General features: G+C 42.0%; 1 protein-coding gene across 2 annotated transcripts in view; it reads left to right on the top strand.

Annotated features, from left to right (window-relative positions):
- The window catches only part of GRK5 (G protein-coupled receptor kinase 5), a 170,295-nt gene that overhangs the window by 142,993 nt on the left and 12,588 nt on the right, over positions 1-14,714 (top strand). For both annotated transcript variants that reach the window (XM_082310119.1, XM_082310118.1), the window contains 7 exons: positions 1,065-1,157; positions 4,225-4,288; positions 4,794-4,934; positions 6,056-6,246; positions 10,792-10,829; positions 11,653-11,742; positions 13,017-13,225. In XM_082310119.1, coding sequence (XP_082166245.1) covers positions 1,065-1,157; positions 4,225-4,288; positions 4,794-4,934; positions 6,056-6,246; positions 10,792-10,829; positions 11,653-11,742; positions 13,017-13,225 — 826 coding nt within the window. The remainder of the gene's footprint in view (positions 1-1,064; positions 1,158-4,224; positions 4,289-4,793; positions 4,935-6,055; positions 6,247-10,791; positions 10,830-11,652; positions 11,743-13,016; positions 13,226-14,714) is intronic.

Below are 14,714 nucleotides of genomic sequence, written 5' to 3'. Positions count from 1 at the left end.
AAACCAGAGTAGTCCTTCAGAGAGGATTTCCTCCTCCAGCAAAATCTAGAAACGTGTCTTTATACCCTTAGATATAGACTCAAAAGTGTCTGTATACACCAAGACAGAAATACTCATTCCTTGTGGGCATTTTTCACCCAAAAGCAAGTTTTGTCCCCACCAATGCTGCCAGCAGAGGTGGATGCAGTAGCCCCAGTAAGCAAGGCAAGAACCAAAACCAGCAGGTCAACAACCCCCTGTTAAACAACGTGATCACCTTCGTCTCAGCCCATCTCTTCTGAGCTCTGAACCCTTGGCCTTCCTTATGGGATGTCTGTTGGTCTCTGGCTGCTTGTTGCCTGTCGTAAGCAACATACTTATTTCTCACATTTGCCGACTGGCCTTTTTATTCCTTTATTCCTTTGTCTATGCAAAAGACTTTGCATCCACTGTATGAGCCCCAAAATTCTTTTCTTGATCCAGAAACAAATCCACATCCCTGTTCAGACTTTATTTCCTCTGTTTTACTCTACAAAGCACATAGCTGTTAGGAAAAGCCCTTTGACTTTAATCACAGTTATTACTTCTTCTGTATAGCAGGAATTGAAATTGATTTTTTTTCTCCAAATAACATCTCTCATGGTCCCTCTTTGACAGAAATGGGCTTCAGCCAGAAATTTTCAATCCAGATGTAAACACCCCTCAAAGTTCAGGAGCTCAGTTCCTGAGGGTGATGTGTTAAACCAGTCTTAATTTACTAACAGAAGCAAAGATGTTTGTTGTCTAGTGACTAAGAGCCTTTGTAAGAGTCCATTGAAGCCAGTGGGAGATGCCCTGTTAATTTTCAGCAAGCGTAACAAGTATATATTACTATTCAGCTTGTATAAGGCCTCTTATTATGAAATCCATCAAACATATTACTTTGTTCCTAGATTGAAACCGTGAGTAAAATAAAGTACAAAATAAAGTAGAAGTAAAATGATCCTACCATAGAAGTCGTCTGTATTTTCTCCTCTTGTTTTGTTTCTCTTTTGCTCCAAGTTCAGGATTATAAAATACTTATATATCCTTTTCATCTGAGATAGATCTGTCCTCGACCACCTCAGTGGGGAACCATTCGAAGAATACCTAAACAGCATGTACTTCGACAGGTTTCTCCAGTGGAAGTGGTTGGAAAGGTAGGTGTCACAATTTTTTTTCTTATTAAAAATGAGTACAAAAGGTTCATTTTCACTTTCCATGTAAAGCCTTTAGAATATGGTCAAAATCTGGCAGCTGAGATAAGTAGTACATGTTTGCTCCCTTTGCCTTCAAGAGAAAGACAGTTTGGCCTTTCTACAGCATTACTGTGCCTCATCCTAATGTTTGCCATTTATGGCCCTCTCTGTGCAGCAATTCCCTCCCTCTTTTCACTGTTCTCCTTCAAGAAGGTCCGTCAAGACTCACTCCCCATTTCCTTGAGCTGTACTCCAGGGAAGCTCTCCTAGAGAGCTCCAGGAAGGCTTTCTTAATTTTAGCATTCGTTTGTAAGTGTTCATTGTTAGAAGGCTCATGAAGAGGTAATGGCTTTAGCCACAGGAAGATGCAATATAGAAAAGTCATGGTTACGTTGGCATTAGACTCAATTTAACCATGAGCTGAGTCTCCAGCTGTGACCATCCAATGAGCACGATTGGTGTCTGGGACATACATATTGCTCCTTCATCGTCCATGAATGTGCTTACACCCATAAATACTCTCCAGCCCCTCCCTTCTCTCTTAGGGACACCGCACTCCAGCAAGCAGCTTGGGCACCTTTTTTGCACAGTATGCTTGTGCACAGCAAGTGAATAGAGCAAGACCTACAGCCTATAAAAAATACAAAAAATGGGAATCCAAATCTCCTGCGATCTGAGAAACGTCTGTGGGCAGTTTCATTGTAGGCCTTGTCACAATGAGCTAGTCGTGGCACAGCCTGAAGGACACATTGCACTTTTTTTATAACCAGTGCTTGTGCATCAGTATGCTAAACGTAGGATACACATTGAGTCTCTGCCTTTTGCATTTGCAAACACTGTGCCCGAACAAGACTGAAACAGGCTGCTTGCTAGGGAAGTAAAGAATAAAACAGAAATCCACCCAAAACCACCAGGGAGCCAGTTTTGGCTTCTAAAGCTCAAGTGTTCAGCCATTTAATGGTATTAGGTACATTAGGCACATTAGGTATGATTAAAGTACATTCAGCAACTTCAGTTGTCTTTCTGTTTAGCTACGCTCTGAATATGGTGACTTTTTGTCTGGACCAGTTATCACAATTATTAAATCACTGTAAACAGACAAAAATATGGTCCTCGCACCATACTTATTGGCTATACATTTCTGAGCACAATTATTAACCCCGCAGCCTTAGTGGGTATTAATTTGCAAAGAAAGGAGCCTTTGCCTTCTCTTGTCGGCGAGGGCTGTAGCAGACATACACTGCTGGGTAACAGTGACCTTGAGTTGAGAGAAGCCCCAGTTTGCACAAATGGAATTAATTACGGCAGATGAGTTAGGGCCAGATCCATGAGCAGTGTGTATCAGCATGATGCCTCGGAGATCAAAGGAGCTGTGCCAGTTCCTCTCCCTGGAAAGCGACAAAGCTGCTGCACAAGAGGGAAGGGAAGCAGTGGGCAGAAGGGAGAGCCATTTCATGCCAAGACATGCTCCGCATGCCATCTTTACTGAATCCAGCATTTACTCTTCCATTTCCATTAAAAAAACATCAGCTGATTCATCTCTAGCCAGGCTATTTCCTATCTATTTTCACATTTGGGATAAGGAATTTTCTCAAATGCTTTGAGGATTTGTTTTTTCCATTCCCCCAACAAACGTGACAAGCTATTGGATGTGCCTATCCGGCTTAAGCTGGGAGAAATGTTTTTAGGATTAGCAAAGAGATGTTAGTAGTACAGAGTGATCAACTGCTCCTTCTGACAGCCTGCTGGCTCCAATGGAGGAGTCAAACAGTCCATTTATTCCAGGGACATTGCTGAGCATGTAGTTATCACTGCTAACTGTTGCTTTTAACCCCAATAGCATTTGTAGTATCCTCACAGAAGCCTGAAAATAGCATCTTTTCCTCTTCTAGTTTTGGCCTTCTGCGTATTTTTCTTCCCCCACTTTTAAAAACAATAATGAATATAAATGAAACAATTCACTTTAACATCTATTCCTTATTGTCATCAACCTCATCATCACTGTTGTGGGAACAGCCACGTTATTGTGCTCCCTCTGCCGACTGGCGGCCTGCCAGAGGATAACAAAGCTGGCAGGAATATTCATATCGACTGCTAATATAATTGTAAAACTTCGGTGATGGAGCGGTGGATACAAAATTGGATCTCTCCGAATCTAGAGTTCTTCTGTCACGTTATAAAACTTTGATGATAACAAATGTGGTATAAGTTAGATGTAGGGCTGGAGCCCTTTTGGTAGAGCAGAATTTTGTGGGAATCCTGTAAGATCGTGTAGTGATTGTAGCTAGTGATCATTAGGGAGCACTCTGCCCTCAGAAAGACAGACCGATGTATTTAACCCTTACTTTGGTCCTTAAAAGGAAAGCGATGCTTGCCCTGCCTCCTTGCCCGTGATGCTCTCCCAGGAGGCAGGTACTCCGGGGCTTGGAGCCTGGCTTCCTGCTCCCCGCTCCTGCGAATGGGACCTAAACCCACCTCTCCGGTTCCTGGGATTGTTTCTTTCCTTGTTTCACATCAGTTTCCTGTTTTGTCTAAGGTCAAGAAACCAGAAATATTTTCTGGTGGATTGAATTTTAGATCTCTTTCTCATCTTGAAGACCAAGCAAAGCAATAAAGTGTTAGCCCAGCACTACCCTTAAAAAATTCCTGTATATCATGAGAATTAATATCTTGTTGGAAGCTCTCAGGCCTCGTCTTTGCTTAACAAAGGCCAAAGCTATATAATGGAGATTCAGAACCCTCCTTGGTCCTAAGATGCTAGCAGAAATTATACTGATGACTCACTAATGTGTTGTATTTTATTACAGCTTAATATGTTGGAATTGAAAAGTTCAAGCCATACATAGTATTGAAGTAATGTAATTACATAGTTATATATTATATTATATAATATGATTACCTTAAAATAATGTGATTACATAATATTTATCTATTTTGCTTTTCAAAAGTATGCTCTGAAATAAATAAATCACAGAGAGTGCATTAAATGGAGTGTGTGTTTTCTTTTTTTTATTTCCTTTTCTTCCAGGCAACCAGTAACGAAAAACACGTTTCGGCAGTACAGGGTACTAGGGAAGGGCGGCTTTGGGGAGGTGAGTAATTCTGAAAGTTTCTGTTAAGAGTGTTTCTTACTTCTCAGGCACTGCAGGTTACAGGAGCCTGATGTGACAGAGGCTGATTTTCATTAATTGCTGACAGTTTTACTTAACCTCTCATGACACTGTAATCTCAAAAGAACACTTTTGAGAATTATTTTGTATTCGACTGTTGCATTCACAGTGGAATTAGGGTCACACCCTTATTTGTATTGTACTGATGGCTCGAGGTCGCTGCCTAGGCAGCAGAGTACAATCTGCACAGACAAAAGGAGGTGGGATAGGAAGCAGGCAGAGGAAAGTGAAATAATTAAACCAATATTACACAGCAGGTTTGGAAACAGTAGTTGGTTCCCCAGCTGCCCCCGCCTATGCCTTATTCTCTATGCCGCCGTCTCTAACCTTAAAAGGACTAAATCAGATCAGATCGTGAGGAGTAAAGTGCAACCCAGACACAGTGTTTGCTTCGACTCACCCAGCAATTGTTCTCTTGAATTCGCAGGTCTGCGCTTGCCAAGTCCGAGCGACAGGGAAGATGTACGCCTGCAAGAGATTAGAGAAGAAGAGAATAAAAAAGAGGAAAGGCGAATCCATGGCACTAAATGAAAAGCAGATTTTAGAAAAAGTCAATAGTCAGTTTGTAGTGAGTATTGAACTCCCTAGCACTCAGCTCCCTGCTCACCTGCTGAGCACTGTTCTTGTTGAATCTGATGCCTCCTCCTCCTGCTACAGGAAAGGTGCCAGAAGCTGACTCCCTTTGCTTTGCACCTTAGTGCTGCTCCAGGCACCTTTACCAAGTCTCATTTTAATCTCTGGTCTGTGAGAAATGCACCATACAAGGTGCCTGTTCCTATGATGGGAATATGATGCATTTTATAGCCCTGACTTGCATCAGGGCTGCATCAGGCTGAGCTATTTTTATCCAGCGTTGATTACCTGAATTCCCAGTGTCTGGGAAAGCAGAGCTTGGAGGAGACTGAAGGAGATTCAACCCAAATAGACCAGAAGAGATTGGCTAATAGGAGCATCTAGCCAGTGACGTGGAGCTGGTCTGCCTGATGCAGGGCTTTCCTGAGATCTGCCAGCTCTTGTGTCTCTTTAAAAACTTGCCTTAGATTTAAAAAAAAAAAGGTGTTATCTCAGCATTTGTCATGTTCTTTACACTTATTTTAGGAAATACTGAATACAACAGATGTGAGATGTTTACTTACCTGTGGCAGAAGCAAAGACAATGGCACATATTGAAAAGTGATGGGTAGCTTTTGGCTTGTCTGGTCGTTCCTGGGGCACCCACCAGAGCCTCGCAAGGGTGATGCTGACCTGCATGCCTCCGCGATGGTCCGTTTGACCACCGCAGGGACTGGGCTATCTGGGCCTTCCTGGGAACCTACTGAGATGATGGGTTTTTGACAGCCATCCAGCAAAACAGTGCAGCAGGAGGTGTAGATTCCCTTGACTATTAAGATTTCTCTTATGTGGAAAAGTATGTCTGGATTTAGTATGTTTGTCCAGCCTCTGAAGCTACCTGAGCATTAACCTTGAGGGTTTCTGATGATGAGTAGGCTGGATTCAACAAAATAATCTATAAAATCCTAACATCTGGGTTTTCTGTACTTTTAAAATGTATGTTTGCTATTGTAATAAGGCCCATATCAAATTCAGTCCATGTATTTTTTTCCTCTTCTAGAGAAAATCTTTAATGTTAGTGCTTTCTTCCTAGCAGCTAACTGAACTGTCACAACTATGCTACAAATGTTCTTCTAGGTCAATTTAGCCTATGCCTATGAAACAAAGGATGCACTGTGTTTAGTTCTGACCATAATGAATGGAGGTGACCTGAAGTTTCATATCTACAACATGGGAAACCCAGGCTTTGAGGAGGAAAGAGCTTTGTTTTATGCAGCAGAGATTCTTTGTGGCTTAGAAGACCTACATAGAGAAAATACTGTGTACAGGTAAGCACTCTCTAGAGTCTTAGGACATCTTTTCTGGGTAGAAAAGAATTGCCTGCATCCTCCCTACTCATTGTGGTGCTGTACAGCTTAGATGCCTCAGTGCTTTGGCTGAAATTTCGCAGAGCCCTGTACAAATACAGTATGATACAGTAATCATGGAAGGAAGCAGTTGCTTCACTAAATGCATCCTGTCTAAATTACACAGAACTAACACAAAGCTCCCCAAACCCTACCTCAGCATGCACTGGGTGACAAAAGAAAATTATGAAAGTTTCTTTAAAGGGATTTCATTAAGGAATCTAGTTTCTAGTTGGTATGGGATGGAGATCATTCTATTCAAGCCTCTATTTTAGTTAGTTAGATTATATTGCATTAGGGGCCGCAGCACGTCAGATACGGAAAAACCATCTCTCCTATCCCAGAGGGAGTGCAATTAGCACAAGAGGGTGTTTGAGACACAGGGCATGGATTTGCACTCTAGGACATGAACTAGTTTGATTAGCTAGATTGGATCGTGATGGTGGCCGTAGCGTGCCAGCCATGGAAGGAGGCACGTTCACAGCCACGCAACGGAGGCGTCCTGCGGGCAGCATCCCACCCGCTGCGGGTGCAGCCATCGGGCAGGGCCCAGGGCGGTGACAGACAGACAGCTTTGAGAAGGACAAATTTCAAGTTCTCAGCTTCCAGTCTGGCTTACAGCTCTATACGAGCACTTTTCCAGGGCATCATAGGGTTTACTTGCTGGATAAGCAGGGTGATTGCAGACAGAGTTCTTGTGACTCCACGAGGATTTATTTTTTTTTAATCAACGACTAATGTAGTTGTAAACAACATTTAATGTTTGTCTTCATTATCCCAGCTTGTGAAATCATTATTGCTGGCATTCACAGCAGAAGAAGTCCTGTAAATTGATGAAAGAACTTCCAAGGACAATAATTAATAGGCAATAATACGTTTTTAAAAACTAAGCCACACTTTAAATCATTTGATATGCCCATGTGTAAGGAGCATTATGCGTATGCTTGTATACCTAGAAATTACAATATTATTGTTCCTTGGAGGAGATCTCTACCACTTGGTTGCCTCACTGTGACTCAGACCTTGCTAGCTGGCATAAGGAGGGCAGACAGATAACATGCTGATTTAGTTGGCTCTGGCCCAAGAAGGAGATTTTTTTTTTTCCCAAGGAACAAAATGGAATTAAGTGTTTAATGTCAATTGAAAACTCAAATAATGAGTGACGTGTCTGGCTTCCCTTTCTTTAAAAAAACATCCTACCACCATTCAAAAAAGTTTTAGGAGGTGTTTCTTTAAAAAGTACTAGATCACAAGCATACTTTATTGATGAAAATGACCGGTACATTCATAACATGGCTGGTAAAATGCCATACTAATGCCACTTTCTAATAAAACAAATTAGATCTGGCCACCTAAAATAGTACGTGGCTGTGAGAGAAATGGCATCCTCCTTCCTTAAACAGTTGTTTTCATGTTACTCTTCAAAGAGCTGCTAGTTTACACCTTAGATGGCACATTCATTTTGGTGATGAATGATGTTATATCCTTGTAGGTGACATTTTCTAGCAGTATTTTAGGAGCATCTGCAGAGACCCCTAATTTGTAATACTGCAGTGTGTTTTGGGACCCGTGCGAAGTGCTATATAGGTCAATAAAATATAGCAGCTAAATGCTGCCGCTTTCTCAAGGTGAATAATTCATTGCAAAACACTTATTCCTCAGACTTAATTTCATTTTCTATGAACAAAATGCTTCTGAGTAAATCACAGCATCGGAAAATACATCCCCATCTCATGGGCCGGTGACGCACGCTGCGGATGTGACCCGAGAGAACAACCAGGCTCAGAGTCAGATTTATCCGATTCAGAATTCCCTTGCCAAACATGGCACTTATGTTACATTTCTCAACTGCATCATGTTAGTAAAGGTCAACAGGTTGATTGTTCATGGAAAGCAAACATAAAAAGCTGCTGGTTCTCATCAAATTATTTATATATATAAATATATAGATATAATTTTTATTTATATAGATATAAAATATGTATATAAATTATTTTTATATGTACTATAGCCATGCCTGGAAGCTCCAGTCAGCATCAAGATCACGTTGTCCTAGGCATTACACAATTATACAGTAAAGCCTTGTCCACCGTGATTGAGTTGTTTATGCTGTCCTGTACAGCCAAACAACGTACCATCGCCCTTCTAGCATGGGCGCAGTGCCAGCAGTTTATGTTTCAGTATATTTAGACAAGGCTAGTTGACATATGGGAAGCTGTACCATTGGGAAGTAGCCTTACATGTAACTGTGTCCACCGGGGAGTTTTATTTCTCCTAGACATTTCAGTACAAAAATCACGTTCCTCCTTGGCACTTGGAAGCATTGGCCGTGCAAAGGAAGCCAGCCTGGATCCTGAGGAACCAGAAATCTGAAAACAGAAATGACAACTGATGTCTAGGGGGAAGGAAAGACTGCTCTAATTGCCCTAAATCACAGAGGACTGTAAGGACTGAGCTGCTGTTCTGAGAGTCCTCGTGGAGTCTCTCATTTTCTCATTCAAAGACAACATTTCCCAACTTGCACACAGGATTCTTGTCATTTGGCCACAGTTGCAGCTTTAAGTGGGACTAAAAACTGCTGGAGCAGAAGATGAAGGAACTAATGAAGTCTGAGTTCGTCAAGGAAATAGTTCTTAAGGGATTTGGAATAAATCTTTAAAAATAAATAGGAAATGCCCTCGACCGTGTTGCTCCAGCATTGGAAACCTTCTGCTGATAGACAGGGAAAGCCCACAGTGGTATGTTAAAATCACAGCTTCTCAGCAGTCAGCTGCCCTTCACATATTTCAATATTGTTTATTTGAAAAGTAGGCTTGGTACCACTGTGCACCCGGTCAAGTTTATCTTGAGAGGTCAAGAGGGTCTGAAGCAAGCAAGAAGAGGAGATTGTTCACAGCCCTCTGTGTTCTTGCTTGAAATAATAAATAAAAACGAGACAAGTTTTGAAATTGTCAAAACTATAAAATACCCCTCTCCACTCACAGGAAAATTCACGACACCGGAGTGGTACAGCTTGAAACACAGGGCGGGCTCCTGCACAGACTCTGTGCAATGCACTGATCTCCTGGTGCGAGGGTTTCTCTTGCACACCCCCCTCTCTTTGCTCTTTGAAAAGAAATGTGTCATGCTGGGAAGCTAACAGAATCAAGCTGGTTCACAAATGCAAGGAGGCCTTAAAAAAAGATGAGGCCAAGCAGTTCTTGGATTTGCACCAGGCTAAACGCTGCGTTTCAGTAGGAGCTGATCAGATAAATGTCATGGCATGATGTTGTGAATTGCAGCAATACGTTTTTTCCTGCCTCACCCTGCCGCACTGGTGCCTTATTCAGGCTCCGGAGCCAGCACAGCCGGCTCCCGTCACACGGCCCTTCTGGGATGCTCCCTGCCCAGCACGTCCCCATCTTCCCTCTGACACCTCCAGGTCCCATCTCCCAGGCTGGCTTCATTCCCGCTCTGCACTAGCAGCAGGCTGTGCCTTGTCCCTGCTTGGCGGCACGGGGAGGACGGGAAGGAGCCCGCCTGGCTCCTGCCCCGACAGCAGCCCACCGCACCCAGGAACGGCGGCGGCGGCTGCAAAGGTGTGCGCAGCTCCCAGGTTTGGAAAACAGCCTTGGTCAAGCAAGGGGACTTGAGCGTGGCTGGCCTGGGCAGCATCTAGCAGCAGCAACTGGTGGAATGGGTTTGGTGCAGACAAACCTTTCAGAAGAATGACCTGCCAAGGCTCTGCTAAATATATAAAAACTGAGATTATTTTTTTCAGAAGTTTATAACTTGGCCAGATTTGGGAATTTTTTTTTCACAAGAGCAGTAAAAGGCACATCTTTGACATCAGAGTGACCACCTTGCCAATTTTCATGGCGTTGCTCCAAACCACACAGGCACTAGAGTTTCACAAAAGTTTGTAAGAAGGATCTTAATCTGGGCACAGCATTACCCCCTCTGCCCCTCATTTTCCAAACTCGCTGAAATTATTACACATGCACGTAAGTGCATGTGCACACATTCACATATTTGGTCTGAGTCAGATGCTGGGCATAGAAAATTTGAACCCAACAGATTGCTATTTCCATTTTCATATGCAAATTAAATATTTTAAAATTTAAAATATTTTTCTTTTTAAAAAAGGATTTTATAACAGAAAATGTTACAGAGATATAACAACACGCTGGGCTACAGGGCTTGGTTTACAGGGCTTACTGGACTAGATGGATGAGTCCATCATAGAGTGGATTAGGAACTAAAAGCTTGGCTTAGTGAAAAAATGTAACTCCGGTTTAGAAAAAGACATATGGTTTCAGTCTATCTCTGAAGTGAGTTGTAGAAAGTTGTATTGGTTTCATGAGTTCCTTGCTGTTTGAGTTGACACTCAATTGGTTTATTACTAGTAATAAATGCACTCACACACTGTCATATGGTTATGTTATCAAAACCAGCTTCATACAAATAACTGGTATCTTTCATTTTCAGAGATTTGAAGCCAGAAAATATCCTGCTAGATGATTATGGTAAGTCTCAGAGGTTTACAGAGATGCTTTCACAGTAAAGTAGATTAAGTTAGTTTTAGGATATATATTGTACAAAGACAAATAATGCTCTCAAGTGACTAAGAGGCTCAGCATACACTAATACTTCTGTCTTGGGGTGGGTGTGTGTGCTAGAGCTAGAGCTCACCGCACGGGTGGAATGAAGCCGCCGTGCTGCTCAGCGGGGCCTGTTCTCGGGAGCGCGGCTTTGCTGGGGGTGTCGTGCCTTTTTCCATTGTTTTTCCATCCTTATTGTTGCAAGGCTGACACAACACAAAGGGAGTCGAGATTTCTAAATCTGTGCTCCCCACTCCATTTCCAAAAGTACTTTCATCCTTTGGTGAGCCAGCTCTCATTTTATGCAAACCCAGGTAGCCATTTGTTGCTGAAGGCAGCGATAATCAAATCTCGTGCTGACTTACAGACCAGATGTAGCTCCTTCAGCCATCAGAGAGTTACAGAATTATGTCAGCCCATCCATCCTCTGTGATCAGTTCCCTACAGCATGCTCCTCATTGCCTTTTTTCAGTTGGTTTTAAAATACCTAACTCAATCCACTCTAGTCCATAGCCTCACTGATAAAATTACTTTCCCTGCATTATAACACCCTTAATCATTCCTCTTTTCCTTATCAATGAAACTGCTCCAATTCAGTGATTCAGAACAGTCTTTTCTTAAAAAGTCTCAACAGTAAATTGCAAGAGTATTGCAGCGATGTGTTTTTGTGTGCAGTTGTGTTTTTGAACTAATTTGGGTCATGTTATTATATCTGTTCTGTGTTGTTTTGTTTCTTTTTCCCTTCCAGGCCATATTAGAATATCTGATTTGGGTCTAGCTGTTAAAATCCCCGAGGGTGAATCAATCCGTGGAAGAGTAGGAACCGTAGGGTATATGGGTAAGTCTTCAGTATCTTATCTTTTCGATAATTTGCTGAGATTACTTGAGTTTTTGAGATCTTTCTGCCATGTAGGCTTAAGAAAAAGAATAAAAAAAGATTCACAGTCAGCTGGGTCCAGTTCCCTGCAGCAACCCACCATGGAGTCATGCTAGTGGAAATCAGAAGTGGGCAAAAGGATGGACCACAGCTGCTCTTAATGAGACTGGTCTATAATCCTAAATTGGCAAAGAAAATTAAAAGAAGAGACAACAACTGGGATATTAGTGTGTTTAGCATAGATTTATTTTAGGAGGGTTATGTGCATAAAAGAAAGGTTTCTTTCTAGTTGCTACTTTGTATAATAGTTAAAATGTATTTGCATGTTGATGATAAAATGGGTAAGTCCGTACCTATGGTCATCTTGACCACAGTCATCTTGAGTCCTCCCCTAGGAGCAGGGGAGGCTGCACAAAAGAAGAGTAGAGTTTTGTGCATTGGTAAGAAACACACTCCCTGATTTAACTAGATCTGTTTTCTAAATTCAGTGTAATTATTTTCATGCATTCTCTGGGTGGGCATATTTCTTGGAATAAAAATTGCTTGTGCTTATTTGGCTAAATAGAAACTAGCTGATATGAGCCACTGTTACACCATACGGAGACTTTAATGAAAGCAAGCAAATCAGTTGTCATGTCTAAATTTTGTTAACTCAGTGTGAGTTTGTGCGCACACTAAGACTGTGCTTGTAAGCATGCGTGTGTGTGTTTGTACCCATGTATGGAAGTGGGGAAGCCTGCAAGACAGTGACTATATGCCCAAAGCACACTGGATGGTTGCAACACAAAATAAATGGATTTGGTTTTTAAAGGGGGGAAAAAGTAAGTTATAAATTGAGCAAAAAGACAGAATTTGCTTTTGAAGAAATGTCACTGCTGTTTACAGGATGTATGTTTCTTCCCTAAATGGAGAAATCTGGAAGGACTCTTAAGATTTGACCTCTGCTTAATACTTAGCTTCAACTTCTTTTTGTTTTTTTAATTGGTCTGACTTGGTAGAGAAATCAGAAGACAACATGCACATGGCATGGAACATGCAGATCAAAAAAAACATGGCATGTAGCATGCTGCATTTTCTGTAATGCCATCGATAGAAATCAGGAGGTATTTTTATATTTTACCCACCATTCTCTGTGCATGTGAATTCAGTCACCAAAATTGAACTTCTAGAGATTTAATTTTTTTGCTTATGCAAATATCAAGCATTTCCACAAGACACATCTTTCTCCTCCACAGCTCCAGAAGTGTTGAACAACCAGAGATACACCCTCAGCCCTGACTACTGGGGGCTAGGCTGTCTCATTTATGAAATGATTGCTGGGCAATCACCATTTCGTGGAAGGAAAGAGAAGGTGAAGAGGGAAGAAGTGGACAGAAGAGTGCTGGAGACAGAAGAGGTGTACTCCCATAAGTTTTCTGAGGAGGCCAAGTCCATCTGTAAAATGGTAAGGGGCTTGAAGGCCCAGTGTGGCAGCTTCATTAGCAAGCTGTATCTGACACGGTTTGAGCAGTAACACAGTACCATAGAGGGGCTGCAGAGACAAGGACTAACCAAGCTCATCTGTTGATGGGATGACTGCATTCCCTATTCATTCAAGTTGTGTTTATTTGGGCTTGCTTCTCCATGAGATTCATCACGGTCATCTTGAGTCCTCTCCAAAGTTTTATGGCCAAGGGAGCGGCATCTATTCTCGTGAGACTTTGAATGTTAGTTTGCAGTCAAGAATGCATTTCTGTCTTTTATAATCTTGTAGAAAAAATAAAAAAGACTTGATGATGCAAGACTCTGATTGTCTCCTGCAAGGAACTGAAAACCCCATGCTTCCATTGTCTTTGGTGAGAGCTGGGGGTAAGCAGGACAAAGATTATGCAATGAAATTATTGTGACTCTCAAATGTTGTCCCACCCCATCGCACTAACTTTGTTAGCATCTTTTCCCCCAGGGTGCCGGGGTATCCAGCTTTTTTTAATACTGTTGAGCTGTCCTGTAAAATGTTTTCTCACTCTTTCAGCTGGGAGTCATTTTCGTAGCACAATAGCCATGTCTGACAATGGAAATCCTCAAACCCTCTGAGAAATCTCAAAGCTGTGTCTGAATTCATCAATGTCTTCTCGACATCCATCTTTGGAAGGCTGAATTGTAATTTGGAAAGGGATGTGGCCTTTTTCTTGATGTTGTTTGCTGAAGAGTGAAGTCTCCTTTGGAGACAATGACATATCTGTGTATACTGGTAGAGAGAGAATGAAGGGAAAGAAAGGTCAACAAATAGGTAGTGAGAGTTTCACCAATATCTTGTGCAACAGGCAAGCAAACAGCAGATCAACAACAATCTGGTTGGCTGGCTTCATGAAGAGACATTGAAGTCTCCTTGCAAAATAATAATGGTAGTATTGCCAAGTATCGTGCCTGGAAGTCATTAACTCACAGTGCACCAACTCGTTGCTGAATCCCAGGGGTAGTAATTAACTGACATCACTCTTGATAGATACTCTAGGCCATTCACTGCCCTTAATCTGCGATTCAGAGCCCCCAGTGAAGTCAGCGTGGGAGGATCTAGGACAGCCACAGGCTCTTACAGACCATTTCATGTGCTCAAACAGCCTGCTATCTCTTCTCTAGTAGCATCTCAACTCCCACCAGGTGAGGAGCAGCATCTGCTGGAGTGGCAGAGAGTTTGTGCATGTCCTGTTGTTAGCATGAAATGAAAATGTCATGAGGCAAAAATTATATTTTTGTTGGTTGTTCAGTAGTTAGTTGCAGGCATGAGGCATAATAGAATGAAAGTATACTTTCAAAATAACCAAGCCCATGAGAACTTAAAGCTGAGAAGAATTAAATGTCACATTGATGGGATAGTGCTGGAGATGACCTACCACATCCAAGGGAGTAGACAGTGAAAGTCATTATACTGTAGTGGTCATCTTCATATTCAA

This window comes from Platalea leucorodia (assembly GCF_965183815.1).
Source record: "Platalea leucorodia genome assembly, chromosome: 4".
Lineage (NCBI taxonomy): Eukaryota > Metazoa > Chordata > Aves > Pelecaniformes > Threskiornithidae > Platalea > Platalea leucorodia.
Note: the sequence above shows the minus strand (reverse complement) of the source record. Positions and strands in the feature narration are given on the sequence as shown.